General features: G+C 37.2%; 1 protein-coding gene across 2 annotated transcripts in view; it reads right to left on the bottom strand.

Moving 5' to 3' along the window:
- Window positions 1-15,210, bottom strand: part of SPATA7 (spermatogenesis associated 7) — a 41,948-nt gene that overhangs the window by 21,450 nt on the left and 5,288 nt on the right. The window contains exons 2-4 of one of the 2 annotated variants that reach the window (XM_055803934.1): window positions 10,744-10,824; window positions 9,992-10,084; window positions 8,481-8,528 (exon numbers count right to left, since the gene is read on the bottom strand). In XM_055803934.1, coding sequence (XP_055659909.1) covers window positions 8,481-8,528; window positions 9,992-10,084; window positions 10,744-10,824 — 222 coding nt within the window. The remainder of the gene's footprint in view (window positions 1-8,480; window positions 8,529-9,991; window positions 10,085-10,743; window positions 10,825-15,210) is intronic. The other variant, XM_055803936.1, reaches the window with a different exon arrangement.

The raw sequence follows: 15,210 nt of genomic DNA, 5'->3' as shown, positions 1-15,210 counted from the left end.
TAATCCATTAAGTGCATTCCAAAAGCTATCAAGTCAGTCACGCGTACTGAAAGGCAGGGCAGACACACACAAAACAGAATGGCAGAAAAACCCAGCAGTGTACCCGTCTTGTTGCCAAATTTGGGAATTTTCTGGCTAGATTGGCTGTAAAAGCTAGGAACCGTGAAACCAGCAAAGCAGGAGAGAAAGAAATCCTTCTGGAAAACAGCTAGTGTAGGTGTAAACAGACAGCTAGATGTAAGTTAGGGTAGCCCTGAGGCAGACAGCAAGTAACACAGACAAGGGTACCAGCAGACACACAGAAACACGCATGCTGCCTGCCTCCCCTTACTTCACATGTCCTTTCCCTAAGCAGGGACTGGAGAATCCAGTCTTTCCGTTTGACTTTAGCCAGACCCAAAGGCGCTAACTACAATATTACAACTGATGGGAGCTGAAGATACCTGAGGCTGCCATACATAACCACTCATCCTGCAGCTGTGAATATATTAAACACGGAAAAAATGAGACCAGCACTCAGGAAGAAACATGCAGCTTTAAAAGGTAGATTTATCTGTTAATTGAAAAGGCTGCACTGTTTAAGGTATCTTTTGCTTTAAATCAATCACAGATACAGCTTCTTTAGTTTTCAGTGAGGTTAATAAACTAAATTTGACAAGACTGCCTTTGGCATACTGCATAGACTAGTAGGAAGTAAACATCAACTGCATTTGTTAACACTTAAAAATTTTACTACAACTCACTTTTACTGTACATTGGCTCCAGAAGCATATCACACTCCTAGAGTTAAATACGGGACAAGTAAGTATCTTGTGACAAATAAAAGGAAAAAGAAAACCACTTATTTTCTTTCATATCTTTAAAAAGGGAAAACTAAATGTTTAGGAATAAAAAAATACATTCCATAGATCCAAATAACATGAGTCCCTTTGAAAGCGTTATTGCAGACTTTGAGATCAATCATATCTCATTAACTGCTGTGCTCAAAACCACCACAAATATTTATGGTAAAGAGAAAATGTACTAGAATATAAACAAAGTGGGTATTTTTGCATATCAGATAAATTCAGAGTCTACAAAACTAAATTCCAAAACTTACTGCACCTACCCCATGAATCTCTTCTCTTAATTCTGTTGCCAATGACAGGAAGCATAAGAAAGACTATAAATTTTAGAAATCAAACTGTAGCATTTTTCATAAAAAGCTACCTATAAAACACTGATCAATCTTGTTAGATGTAACACTTTTGCCTAAACAAAAACCCTTTTTGCAAGGAGTACACCACACTTCCAAAGCAGAGATCACATTGTTATATTCCTCTATGAGAATACTCTCTACAGGCTCAATTCTGTTTTGTTGAAGCCTACCTAGGACTTTTAAGGACAGTACAATTTGGAAAGTCAGTGGTCGTCCTTTGCTCTGAATCTCCAATCTCTAAATTTATCATATGTCATATCACAGTACAATTAGCATTTAACCTTCAAGTTATCTAATTTTTGATGTAAATAATCCATGGCAGACAATGAAATATTAAGCTAGATTTAAATTGAGTTCAGCTTGCAGAACTATGTATCTCAACAGAATTGTCCAATACTGAGCATTTCTCCACTGTGCTTTTGTATCAGCTACTTTTGTAGGAACACACTTCTGGTTATTATTTCCCTTATGAATTCTCTTAGACAAACAATGTAAACATCAGCCTCATTTCTGCTGAGCTTGAAGCGCCTGCAGTGACCATAATGGAAGTGTTCAGCATATCAGCTGGTGACATGACTTCTGCAAGCAAGCTCTTCCTTTGTAAGAATTTTTAGTATCAGCTTCCTAGCTCTACAGAAATTCCCAGTACACCATGATTTAAGAACCTGAGGTGAGATCTCATCAAATGCAAATTGAATTTTGCCATTAGGTATGGAGTTTGAGTTTCTCATAACTCTAAATTTTTTAACACAGAAATTTTAATTTTCATAAATCTAAGAGAAGGTTCTGCAGTCCTTCACATCCACTACCAACAGCACCGTTTCACCAAATACGGGAGGAATCACCATAAAAAAAGGTAACAAAGGACTTAAGGGCTTGATACTGCCTTGCTTCCATCCAATAGAAAGTAATGTCTGTATCAGAGTATGTACTGCAGAAACGTGACACCACTTGGCAAAGCTACTAATGATTAAGTTTGGCCATCGCCAAAGCATGGAAATAAAGCGTAACAGTGAGATGTGAATCCTTCAGGGGAATTTCAGGAGAGGCTAGAAGGACAGGATTATTCCAAATCAAATCCACTTCAGATCCTTGTAGGGGTTCCCCATCCTACAGACATGTCATAGATACTTCTGTCAGCTGTATGAAGAATACAGTAGCCTGTGCACAGCCTTCTACACGGAAATTGTGAACGGCTGCACCAATGCTGAAGAAAACTCCTGAGCCTGCTCAGGTAAACTTCCACTCATGTACCCTTGGGAGGTCCACCTGGCTTCTAGGTGGGCTTGGACAGTTGGTTTTGTCTCAGGGTACCACTGGGGCAGCCCCCAAGGACAATGTAGACATACTGTACTGAACTAATACTGACAGTAAGTGGAAAGCATACTTTTATTCCTGTTCTCTGGTATGCTATAGCTATTTTGTAATCCTCAGTAATAGTGGAAAACGGTACCAACCCAACAATTTCCCCAGTGGGCAGATGGTGAAGCTAGGTAAATTCAATCAAAAAACAGGGACATATTTTCAATAACAACAGTAATTTACTACTGAAACAACTACAAAAGCAAACTTTCTTTTCTCTATTTCTTGATCTTTACAGGCCAAGACTGCAGGCCCCTTTTGTTTACGTGCTTTATTTACCATATTCAGTACGGTTGTTGAATTCCATATTAGCACAACTGGATGAGATTTTTGGTCTGCTTAACTCATGTCAGACTAGATGAACTAATGTCTTTTTGCAACTACAAACTGTGAAAAATGTATTTCTGATGTACTGAAGACATACCTAAAATTAATTACCTCAAAAAAAAGAGAAAGAAAACCTTTCTGCAGAAAAACTTTGAAGTAAATAAGTACTGCAAAAAGTAAAATTACTACAGTTAAAAGTACAGACTCATGAAGATTTTTTTTTATACAGTGTGCCTTCCTGCTCTCTTGATAAATACACTAGAGATATTTCCAAAGACATACTTGGAACTCTGAAAACATACATATTAGAATTATCTGAGTGTTTGACTCTGAAGAACTTATTTTAGTTGCTTATAACGTTCATTTTCAGAAGTGCATCTGTAAAGACCGGACTCAACAGAAAAGTTAAGAATCAAAGATCGGGAGATTTTGTGAAAGCTTCTGGTAAAACAGCAGCAACAACAAAATATACAGGACAGCTTTTCATAGCATAAAGCATAGATGGATATAATGTAAAAATACGATCACATGAAAAACTAAAATTTAAATTCAGAATTATGTAAGAATATATATTTCCTGGTATTTCTACTTGAACCTAACCCCCAAAAAAGTAGAAAAACCACCTTACTGATCAGTCTGAATTGTCTCTCCCCATCTCTCACCTCCACCCAAGTATTCAAGTTCCATTCAGGCTAAAATAGATTTCTGCTGCGTAACTTCTCAGAATACTCTTTCTCCCCGTGTCCCCTTCTTCTTCCTCCCTGCCCTGCCTTGGTATCAGAGAGAGCTGCATTCCCAAGCACACTAATCACTGGGTTCAGGCTGTACTATCAATATGCCCTGTGGAAAAACCTCTAAACATATGGGTTAGTACTGTTAGAAACCAGGCATGTGTAGCAGCAGCTGTCTTACTTGGCATAGCTTTTGTCAAGTTTTCTGGCACAGGTTCCACAACCACGGACCTCTAATGGCCACTGGTATCAATCAACATGCTTGGACTAATTCTGAACATAGAAGTTTCACATTTCAAGAAGTTTCACATTTTAACAACTATTTTAAGTCAATAAGGCTGATCTAATACACAAGAACATGCTCACTGCTAGCCCAGTGGCATGGCACCTTGCCTACTTTGCTGCCAGCTAAGATACCAGGAAAAGAACAGTGGAACCTAAATCCCCTTTAAGGACAGAACACACTCAGTTGGCCAGGGAGAATGCCAACTACAGTATCATGTTTAATTCTTAAACACTAATGACTGATTCGTGGCAACAACCCCAAAGGGAAATACCTGCTATTTTAGCAGTTCATGAGGCACATTTTCAGGCGATGTTTTTTAACACTATCTGCAGGAATTCTGTTTTGTAACTCTATGCTATTAATAAATCTTTGCATTTCAAACTGAAAATTTACCACCCTTCCCAAATTTCTTTTGAAATAGACTGGGAACAGAAACCTTCTTTGTGCTGCAATGAGTAAGATGACAAGGAATACAAAAAGAAAAGAGTAATAATATGCTTTAGTTGAGACAATGAAAGGCACTGGGAGGGTAAAGCTGTAAACCCCTCGACCTCAGTGATGCTATGGAGATTCTGCCAATATTCAGTCATATTGATGTTGCAATTCTGCCTGGATAAATTATGTGTCCTATCTCCAGCAAGAAAAAAGAAATTGGTTTGAAAATATTCTAAAAATCCTTTCCCCTTACCTTCTTCCTCAGTACATTTTCAATACTCTTACTGCCTGAGCTACTGGCTGTCATCTCCACATAATCCACATAAAAGACAGAGGAAGAAAAACTATTCTATGGTCAACTGCTAGAGACACTACAAATGGTATCTGGCACTGAGCTGAACACCTGAACATGTAACAAACACTTAGTTGCCCTATTATTACAGTACAAAAATCTGTAGTTCTTGATGAACAATGCACAGAACAGTAGGAAAAAGCCCCAACCACGCTAATTTTAGGTATGAAATAAACCCAAATAATTTTCAATTTCATTCTAAACACCTAGAGTTTGTAAGAATAGTGCCAATACTGGGCAAAGGATGCCTCAGTAGTCTTAACCTTAAATACCTCGAAGGCAGAGACACTAATAATGAAGAATCTGAAAGTAGGTGTACCCCATGCAATTATCCCTTTGCTAACTCTGCACAAACTTCAGCCTGTGTGAGAGTTTCTTACGCGTTTATAAAGTGATCTCAGTCAGGTGACAAAACATGAAAAAAAAACAAGTCAGAAAAAAGTATCAATTACATGTACACATTGAGCATTGATATTAATCTTCAAAGATTTCTATTAAGAAAAGACAATCTTATACACCTGGTACAAACACATACATGAAAAATCTGGACCTATTGCAGTTGACACATTTTTGAAACTGGTCATCATGAAACAACAATTTCAACTATTGTTGAAATTGCACATATATGTGCAATATATGCACACTAAGGCATCTAAACCCCTTATATCCCACCACCCAAAATCTGCCTTTTAAAATTGGAACTATCAGGATAAATGCTTTCAAGCAAATTCAGTTCTAATCCTGACAGTGTTTGAATTGGACATCTGGAAAAAATCTTTGAGCTATACAGATACTGTGACACTGGAACAGGTTACTCAGGTTGCAGAATTTCCATCCCTGGAGGTTTCCAAGACTTGGCTGACTGATCTAGTGTTGGCAGAAGTCCTATCTTGAACAGGAAGCTCAAGGAGGACTAAATGACCTACGAAGGTCCCTTACAAATAACATTTCTGTGATTCGGTGAAAGCAGGTATATGACAGAAGTTGAGCTTCCAAATTATTAGAAGAAATGACAGTGCACACAGATTGAGCTGTTGAAGACAAATCACTAGACAGGAAATCCATGAACCAGTGTCTCTCACCTCTATCAGGTAGAAACAGCTTTTTCTGAAATGGTAAACAGAACGAGCAAACAAGCTATATAACTTTTAGCTGTGTGTCTGGAGCAAGTGCTGAACTCCAATGAAATCAGATGTTGAGACATTTCTCTTGCTCTTGCAGAAAAAAAAAAGGAATCTCCTACTGCAAGAAAAGTAAGTTTGCAGCATTTTATGCAGACCATTTAATATTAAAATGTAATGAGAACATTTTTCAGCATTGCAAAGTAAAAACACTACATTGAGGAATATTGTAATAAAAAGATATTGTTTATATAAGTTTGTTGTATTTCTTTCTGTTCTATCTTTCACTTGGCACTCTCACTTTTGTTGGAGAACATGAAGCACTTCACAAAATAAAACCTGAAAACTGGGGCACAGACATAATACTGTCTGCAGAAGCCACTCTTTTGGGAAAAAATACATCATTATTTATTGCTTTGTTAACCAGATTTTTAAAAATGTAAAAAAATTAATTGTCACTTTACAATTGCACAATTCCTCTCAGTGCAGAACATCAAGCAAACAAACCGTATGTTAGAACTGAGCTAAATTAAGGATACAAAGCTCTAACCACAGTGGATACTTCTTGGTCTCCCAGAGCTAACATTTCTCCCAAATGAATCCTGTGCTGCTGACAGGGGTCCCAATCCTTGAGCTATGATGCTCAGCTTCACTTTACGAGCTAGCTCTATTTTGGGAATATAATAAATTTCATCTAAGTAATGATTAGCACTCCCAAGTCTTATGCTAGAATAACAGTAGGTAAATTGAAGATTTTTTTTTTACAATCAAAGGCTTTATTTCCCCCCCCTCCTTGCTTTATGTTTTCTTCCTTTGTGAACAGGAAACATCTTCTAGGGCTGGATTAATTGTATACATATTTTAGTAAGACAAAACACAGAAGAAGCTTTTTCCAGCCCAGTTTGAAAATAGGTGAAAGAACAATTTAGAGGAGATTTAGTGTACCAATTTTATCAAACAGATAGTTAAAAAAAAAAAAAAAGCAGCAACAAAGGTGAAACGTTTCCATCAGTCCCTGTATAGGAGATTAATATTCTGTTTCTGACCAGGACAAAATTACATAACCAGACACTGGTCTGAGTAAGGTGAACTGAAACAGAAACATACTGCACTAAGCTTTGCTATCTGAAATGTAAATTTCCTCACTACAGAGCACACCTGCTAGTGTCATGACAATTACCTGTTAAGGTTAAGGCACTGTCACTGTCTCCCAAAATGAACTCATTATTCAGGGAAACTCATTCTGGTGTGAAACACAAAAACTATCAGCTCAGAAGTATTTTATATGTAAAGATAGCAGACTAAGATAAATGGGCATTTGTTGGTACTGAGAAAGACCCAAGACCTGAAAAGCTATGGAAGAATATCTATTAATTAGGGAACCTACAATTCTAGAAGATGCAGAAAGAAAACGCACATGAGGTTTTCATTACACAAACACACAGCTGCAGATATTCTTCTTACACCAACACTGTATTTCATGCTTGTTTCAAAGCAAATCTTGGTAGAGCTGGAGCACAAGAAGGAAGACATTTTTCAGATGTCTCTGCAGAACAGGTGATCTGAAATTCCTGCTGCAGTCTGCTGACTCTAGATGACTCCCTGCAATACTGTTGCTACTTATGCTGCACCTTTTGAAAGCAGAAGGCAAGCCCATATATAGCATCTTTGATCCTGGTGCAGCTTCTTGCTTAATGCAGTGTTAACCATTATGCAGAAGTACTGAAAAAAATTCTAATGAAACTGAGTCTTTCTGCCAAAAAGATGACTGATTTCCTGCATCAGCTCTAGTTACTCGGGTAATTTTACAAGGCAGTATCACTCTGGCTTGACTGGATTTGAGACTAACAACAAAGTATTCTGTCCTCAGAAGATTTATCTTTCCATCCTAAAATAACACTTTAATTTCCTCCAGTACCTCAGCAGTCACAACTAAATACTGATTTGAAGGAAAAAACCCCTTTCTCTAACTGCATTAAAGACAGAGAGATAACAGAAATATACCTTTGTTATTTTAACCAACACTTACTATTTACCTCCTTTGATTAATACACTTAATTTGGTATACCATAAATCAGTGATTTGAAAGTATTGCTCTTCAGCTAACACTACGAAGTAAGGCTACAATACTGATATCTTTCAACACTGTTAAGAAGTGAGACAACTCGCAGAAAGAGTAACCGTGGTTTAATCCAGGCTGTGGGGCTGTACACTTGTAACTGGCTCTGTTTTCTGCAAAACAGAACGGGTAGTTTCAGTCCTGGTCCACAGGTGCCCACATTCCCAAAATTAACTTGACCTTGCACTAGTAATCTCTCTTCTTGAAAGTTCAAGCTTACATCATATCACAAGAAAGGAGAAAATGCTGCAATTCTCCCTATGCGGTGCTCCATTGACTGTGTGGATGAAAAGAATCCTAAGCAAAATTACCTGTGATCCTAAGCAAAAATAATCACTGACAGACTAGGTCCATCTCACTCACATTACATTCACTGCAGATTCTTACAAATAGCTGGAGCAGGATGCGAAAAGCTGAAGAAACAAGTAGATACATGAACTGCTTTATTAAAGGCTCTAGTCTATTGTTACTCCTCCATTCCTCCAGCTCTTTTGTTTTAAGTTAGTTTTACAGAAGCTTTTGCAGAATTAAGGTATCACAGATACTTACGTTTGATGCTGTTCAACCTACTTTTGGGCACTGAACAGTCTACAGCTGCTGAAAATAAGAAAAAAACAAATGTGAGTGATTCAAGATTTACTTAGGTTTTGTGATGGCTAGAAAGAAGTAGCAATAAAACCACACAGAACAAAGACTACTTGAATTTGAACACAGCGATTCTTCTCCATTTTAAAATATGCTAGTTACTATGTATTTGAAGTATTAAGTTGATACTAATACAGGCAGAGAATTTGTGAGATAAAGATGTCAAAGTAAAATATATTTGAAGGAAGAATCATCACAAATAATCCTTACAAAAGTTGTCTACATTTTGTGCTGATAGCATTGAACTGCACACCTGAGGATACTAAGTATGTTACATGGTAGAAAGAGAACAGTGTATTTGTGACCATGGCTTCTGGCAGAATCCAAAGTCCCCATGTACCTCCCTTTAAAGCAGACATGAAAAAAAGGAGGGATGATGAAGAGAAGCAGCAGAGCCACCTCCAACCCTATTTCTGAACATAACTAGAAAAAGAGTATACATTGTTTTGGGAGGCATTTAGATAACATTCATTTCATAACTCTCTTAAAACTTTCACGCATTTAATTTAAATACTCAGGACATCTTATCAAGTCATAGCATTCATATGTTTAGGACTGAGATCCCCATGACAAGTTTATGCCATGAAGAATGAAAATAGGCTGTGAACTGTACAACATTAACGACTATGTACAGACTTTTCTTAGCTCTGTGCACGATACTAAGTTTTTAAACACAGTATTTCATACTCCTTACATGACCTAAAAAAAAAAATAACTTTGGCCGTAATAGAGTTTGATTTCAATAGCAGCACTGACAACAACATATCGTCAGTTCATAGTGGAGTAACCACACATAGCTAAATCTGAATTTTTTTTCATCAAGATCTCAGCATAATTAAGAAAGATACAAACAGGTACAAGTTCAATAGGCTCCAGATTTCATATTTGTCTTCTGATAAACACAAGTACCTTCTAACATTAGAATATGTGCAAAAAAATCACACATTTTTAATGCTCAATACAGATTAGTAACATGATTTTCTCATTTACAAACATACAGGGCAATTTTCAAAGTCCTTAAAGCTCACTAATACAACTGATTACAACATGAACAAAAGACAATGAACATTTTTGAAATAAATTAAAAGACATACTGTCTAAGTTTTACTGGAAATGTTCTGCCTTTGTTCCTAAAATAAATTCTGTATGTTTGCTCTTGTGATCATCTCCATGATTAGCAGAATGAATCTAATACAGGACAAAGTATCCTAAAATTAAGTGTTACCAAAGATACTACCTTAAGGAAAATGTGTTCATCCAAAACTTGCAATCCTTGTTGACGTCAGTTTGAGTAAGGAACAGGAAGAAAATTACACTTCCTACAATCCAATTAATTCCCTCTTGATATAATCCTATTCTCAGAGAATGAGCTAAACCTGGGGGTAGAGAGTTCATTCATATATGCACATTTTTACCTTTGGCTGAAAGGATTCTGCTATAATGAAAAACCATGTGATCTCTGATCAGGTATTGGTTAGTTAGGCTTCGAGAGGAGTCAATGCAGAAAGCTGTAAGATTAAAATATATCTGAACATTACAAAGGCAGGCACAAGAATACTAAAATTTTAAACAGTTATTAGCTGCAATTCGAAGTCACAAACTTTAAATTACTGTGTGCTTCGTTGCTCAACAGCAGTCATTTTTCTTTACCTGTTACTATCACATGAAATCATCCTGTCTCCTCCCCTGCCACTGAGCCATTAACTCAACCAATAACTACGGAAGTGGCTGAAGTTTGACTCCGAAAACATCAGCACCAACACTTCCCATTTCTCCATTCTATGATCTTTTGAAAGAAATGTCTGAGGTGGCAGTGCAACACAGAAATATATACTAACCCACATAAACTACTGACTTTAAAGGAATATGTTTAACCCCAAGGGTTCTTTAAAGCAGTAACCTTATATATATTTCAGCTAATATAGATGTGACATCTTTCTTTATTTGTTTATATTGTGAACTGTTTGTAGTTAGCAGTACAGTCAAGGCAAAACTTACTCCTCAAAAGTATTTTCAGTAATGCATACTAAATGTAAGTACTATTAAACTTCACCAATTAAGCTCAATGCAAAGGTTTTAATTATAAAAACATTTGAATCATAAAATCAATGAATTCACATAAAAGGAACCATATCAACTTTCTAATGAAAGCATACATGTTACTTACTATTACTCTTGGTACTTAAGTGTCCTTTAAACGGACTTGCTGGACCACATCTGGGAATGACAACAGCTGGATATTCATTCGCTTTAACAAAATGTCAAATAAAACACAAATGTTAAAAAAAAGAAAATGTATATTTTTAACATACAAGATAAAGAACCGAATCTTTCTCCAAAGAACTCATGAAAGGCTGTCATGGACTTTTGTCACAAAAAGGAAAAAAATATTTAAACATTGTATATTATGACTGAAAGACAGCAGTGTAGTTAAGTAACTTAATCTAAACACCAAGATACAATAGTAGTGCTTTCACTGGTTCAGGGAGTTAAACAGCAGAACAGACCATTAGATCACTTCAGTCTGAACTTTACATCAGTCATCAAACTGCACAGACACATAAGCCACGGTTTTGTACCTATGCTAACCTCCAATTTGTTTTAAAGTTCTATTGATAGAATATTATCATTATGTCAAATGACTAATGTGAAAAACAAAGTTCTGCATCTCCTCAAAAATAATGCTGTACTGTCAGGCTCACAATTATACCCTGTTGTGCAGATTTCAAAATGTGTACCTGAATTAATTGAGAATCTACAACACTTTTCGAACAAATTTTAACAGGAGATACGCTACTACTGATAATACTACTGTATACAAAACATTCCTTTAAGGCATCCAAGATATGTAACATGTAAAGCAAAACAAGATTTCTTGAACTGACTACATATACCACACTTACTTAATATTGATTCTAAAAGCATACAGCCAGTTCCTACAAATTTATTATTACTATCATGGTCCATACGGTCTTCCCATTCCCATCCTACTTCTCATCTGTCAGTGCAAGAGTCTGCAACTGCCACGTAAGCATCTCCTAGCAATTGGAGGCACTACAGCTCCGGGGCAGTAACTGTGCTCTACACTTAACTGGTCACCTCCAGCTTTCCGCCCTTCACTGGATAAAGACACATATGGGACCTACCAGAGATGAGTGGGAATCTCTTCTCAGTGGCCTCCAGCTGGGCTGACAAAGGCAGACATAATAACAAACTGACTGGGGGGTGCAAGAAGCAATGCTGGAAGCCATGCCACACATATTAAAAGCCCCTTAATCCCACCTCTCATAACGTACCTCCTGCATGCCCAGCACCTGGCTTTCCAGGGCTTTTTTTCCCATTTCCTACTATTCTATAATGACTGTTAGAGTACTATTGCAATTATGTATGTAACTAGTGTATTCTATAACTTTAAGTGCAACAGCATGTTGCACAAGATGGTTAAACACGGTGTCCGACTATTAATTAGTAGAGATTGCAGCAAACCAAATCATTCCTTTAACAGTGTTTTAATATCAAAGGCCTTATAAAAAGACATATTGTACTAAATTTCAGGTGACTAGGAACAGTTTGGGAAGCAACAAGAAGTATCTTAAGAAAATAAATAAAATGAAAATCATTAGCATATGTTGAAATTTGCGAGTATTGTCTTGGGAACCTGTTGTGAAATGACACTAAATCTGCATCCATAAACTCAATCCCTGCTCTCATGAAGCACAAAAAATACCAGGGCAATTTTGAATTAGTACCAGGATTTCACCCTTAGAAAAAACAGCCTTTATACACTATGGGCTTCTGTGGCTTCACAGTGTTAGAGGTGGTGTCTGCAATAATAGTGCTCCCACTACTTTTTGCTGTGAAGCTGCCAGACCAGCATTAGGGAAGTTACAAGAAGGGGAAGAAAGCTACTGCAGATTTTTTTTAACCCTGTCCTGCAATTGGTTTATCTTTATGCTGTTTTCTTTAAAGCCAAAGGACAACATTCCTGTTCATCTGCATCAATTTCAAATGGCTCATTTTAAAATTCCCCTCATGCTATAATTCTTCCTAATAACTATTTGTGATTTAAACGTACATAGCAACAATGTTAAATTATTTTTATAATATTAAAATTCCACACACAGCCAGAATTTATTAGATCTAGAGTGACTGTCTCCATAATGACAGCAAACTTTTGTCAATAACTGCTTTATTTCTTGCTTACATATTATATTTCTCTACCATACACTATTATGTATCAGTGGTATTCGCAGTCTAGCTGGATACCCACCCTGAAACCCCTGACTTCCTGAACTTACAAAGTTCACATGTTTAAAGAATGCAAGTCTTGGAAAGACTTAAATGTTAGATTATAACATTGCAGTTGATAAAAGTTTGTCCTAATGATAAAAACCGCCACATGTGCCAGAAATCTAGATTGCAGCAGACACCTAAGAATCAGAAGTGTTTTATTCACAGTTGCTCGAAATAGCCTAAATATTTAGGTATTTTCTTATTTCAGAGCTAGGTTACAATTCCCAAAGGAGACACACGTGATACTACTAGATAAACGTTTACACCACCACCTCTAACTCATGTTTATGTGACAGAATCATAGAAAGGTATGCATGAACATCTTTAAAAAAGCAGACATTGTTAAAACTACAGTGGATTCTCTTCAGGGAAGCTAAATGACTTTGTCCTGAGTTAAAGATGCTCAGAAATCCGTTGCTTTTACTGCCTTCAGCTGGACATGTGTCTGTTCAGCACTACAGGAAAACCAGAGGATTTTGAAATGTTCACTTGCTTTGCATCACCAGCAGATGGCGCCGGGATAAACTCTATCCAAAAACCCCACTGGCTACTGTTCTGTCCTTTACAATCAGTCTGCATCAGGCCGGGGAAGTGGTGCTGGCGGTGTGTCAGCTTACCCCCCCGCGTCCATCCAGCATCATTATTTCATAGGCAAGAAAAACCATCAGAAAGGGTCAGGAGGGAGAAATTAAAACATTTCAGCCTCCTCTATTTCAATTATGGACACACAGACAGCACAGAAATCACTCTCAATCGACGCAGAACCCCCCCATTCGCTGAAATCTCAAAGGCACTGGAAAAGCAGCACCATTTGTCAAGCAGTCACCGACTGTGCAGATGCTCATGTCCCTTGCACAACGTTCCCAAAGCTCAGTGCCTCCTGCACGCTCTTAACTTCTGTGCCACTGAGGAAAGGTTTCAAGACCCAAATCCAACCAGATGGATTTGCAACTCTGTTGTTGCTAATTGCAGGATAACACCACTAAGTGCTTTCACACCTGTCTCTGAACTCCCCTAGGAAACACCTAGGCCTTTACAATATTGACCCATTTTCAGGGAAGCGGAGGACGTTGAATAAAAGCGTTCCTGACTGCTCAGGTTTTAGAATACCCTTGAAATGCCAGGGTTGCAGCCCCCCTAGTACCTGGACCTGCTCAAGACTTTCATGCCATTAACAAATGACATCTTCTCGCTGTTTAGAACATTTCCTTGCCGGGCAAAAGTTTATGCTGAACAGCCTTTTTTTTTTTTTTTTTTTTTTTTTTTTAAATATCTAGTTGGATCCTGGGGGCTGTATCCTGGCAAACCATACATTTTTCTTACAGCTTCAAGTAACAAACAGAACAGTCTTCAACTTAAAAATATTTCCATGAACAGCAGAACTTGTGATGAAGGCTTCCTGAGGTCCTCCTGTGGCATCCTACTGTGCTTACTCCTACACTCTCTGACTCTCATGCTAAACAATGTGAATGAGATATTTTTGTAACCTGTTCATCAATGAGAGCATTTGAGGCTCTCTCTCTGTGAACCACCCATTTTCACAAAACAAGTAGCAAATTTATCACAGAAAAAGGGTCAAAGACACTAATTTGGCTGAAATAATGCTTAGCACTATTGAAAACAGAAGAGGCAAAGAACACTAACAAGTAAACTTTTGTTTTCTTAGGATCCCAGGCTGTTTTACATAGACATTTTATCAAATGTATCATTTCTACACTGAAGTCAATTTATAATACCCTCCCTATATCTTCAGTCTGAAAGTCAAAAACACTTTTTATTGTGTCAAATATTTACAATTAAGACCTGCATTGCTAATGTCAGAGGAGAAACTGGAGGATTTGGTATGAGGAAGATACCTGATGCATTTTACTTTCTACAAAACAACTGAAGTGAGGCAGAAAGTGTTAATGTTCAAACATTTCACAATTAGAATTTCAGGTTGTCTACTGACCTGAACAGGTATTTGTTTAGACTCAGACTGTGTTTTCAAAGTTATGTGCACAATAGTAGAAACTAAAATTAAATTGAAGGCTTAGATATGTAAAGAAAATTTTAAAGGAGAAGATGGGTTTTTCAGCAAATTACATAGTAACCAAATATAAACCAACAAAAGGATGATAATTACAAAGCACAGTAATTAGAGCACCTGGATAGCTATGGGAGTGAAGGAAGCTGTTTTGGTTTAGGACTGAGCAGAGTGAAAGTGGCATGCATTTTGGCTACTTTGCCTCTTTCTTTCAAAACCCTGCACGCGAGTGAGAATTTTTTCAGTGAAAAATTTTCTACTGATTTTGATGGTTCTCAAATAATTATTTGAGAATAGGAGCACGTATCTGAACCA

Source organism: Falco peregrinus, chromosome 1 (genome assembly GCF_023634155.1).
Source record: "Falco peregrinus isolate bFalPer1 chromosome 1, bFalPer1.pri, whole genome shotgun sequence".
NCBI classification, from domain to species: domain Eukaryota; kingdom Metazoa; phylum Chordata; class Aves; order Falconiformes; family Falconidae; genus Falco; species Falco peregrinus.
Note: the sequence above shows the minus strand (reverse complement) of the source record. Positions and strands in the feature narration are given on the sequence as shown.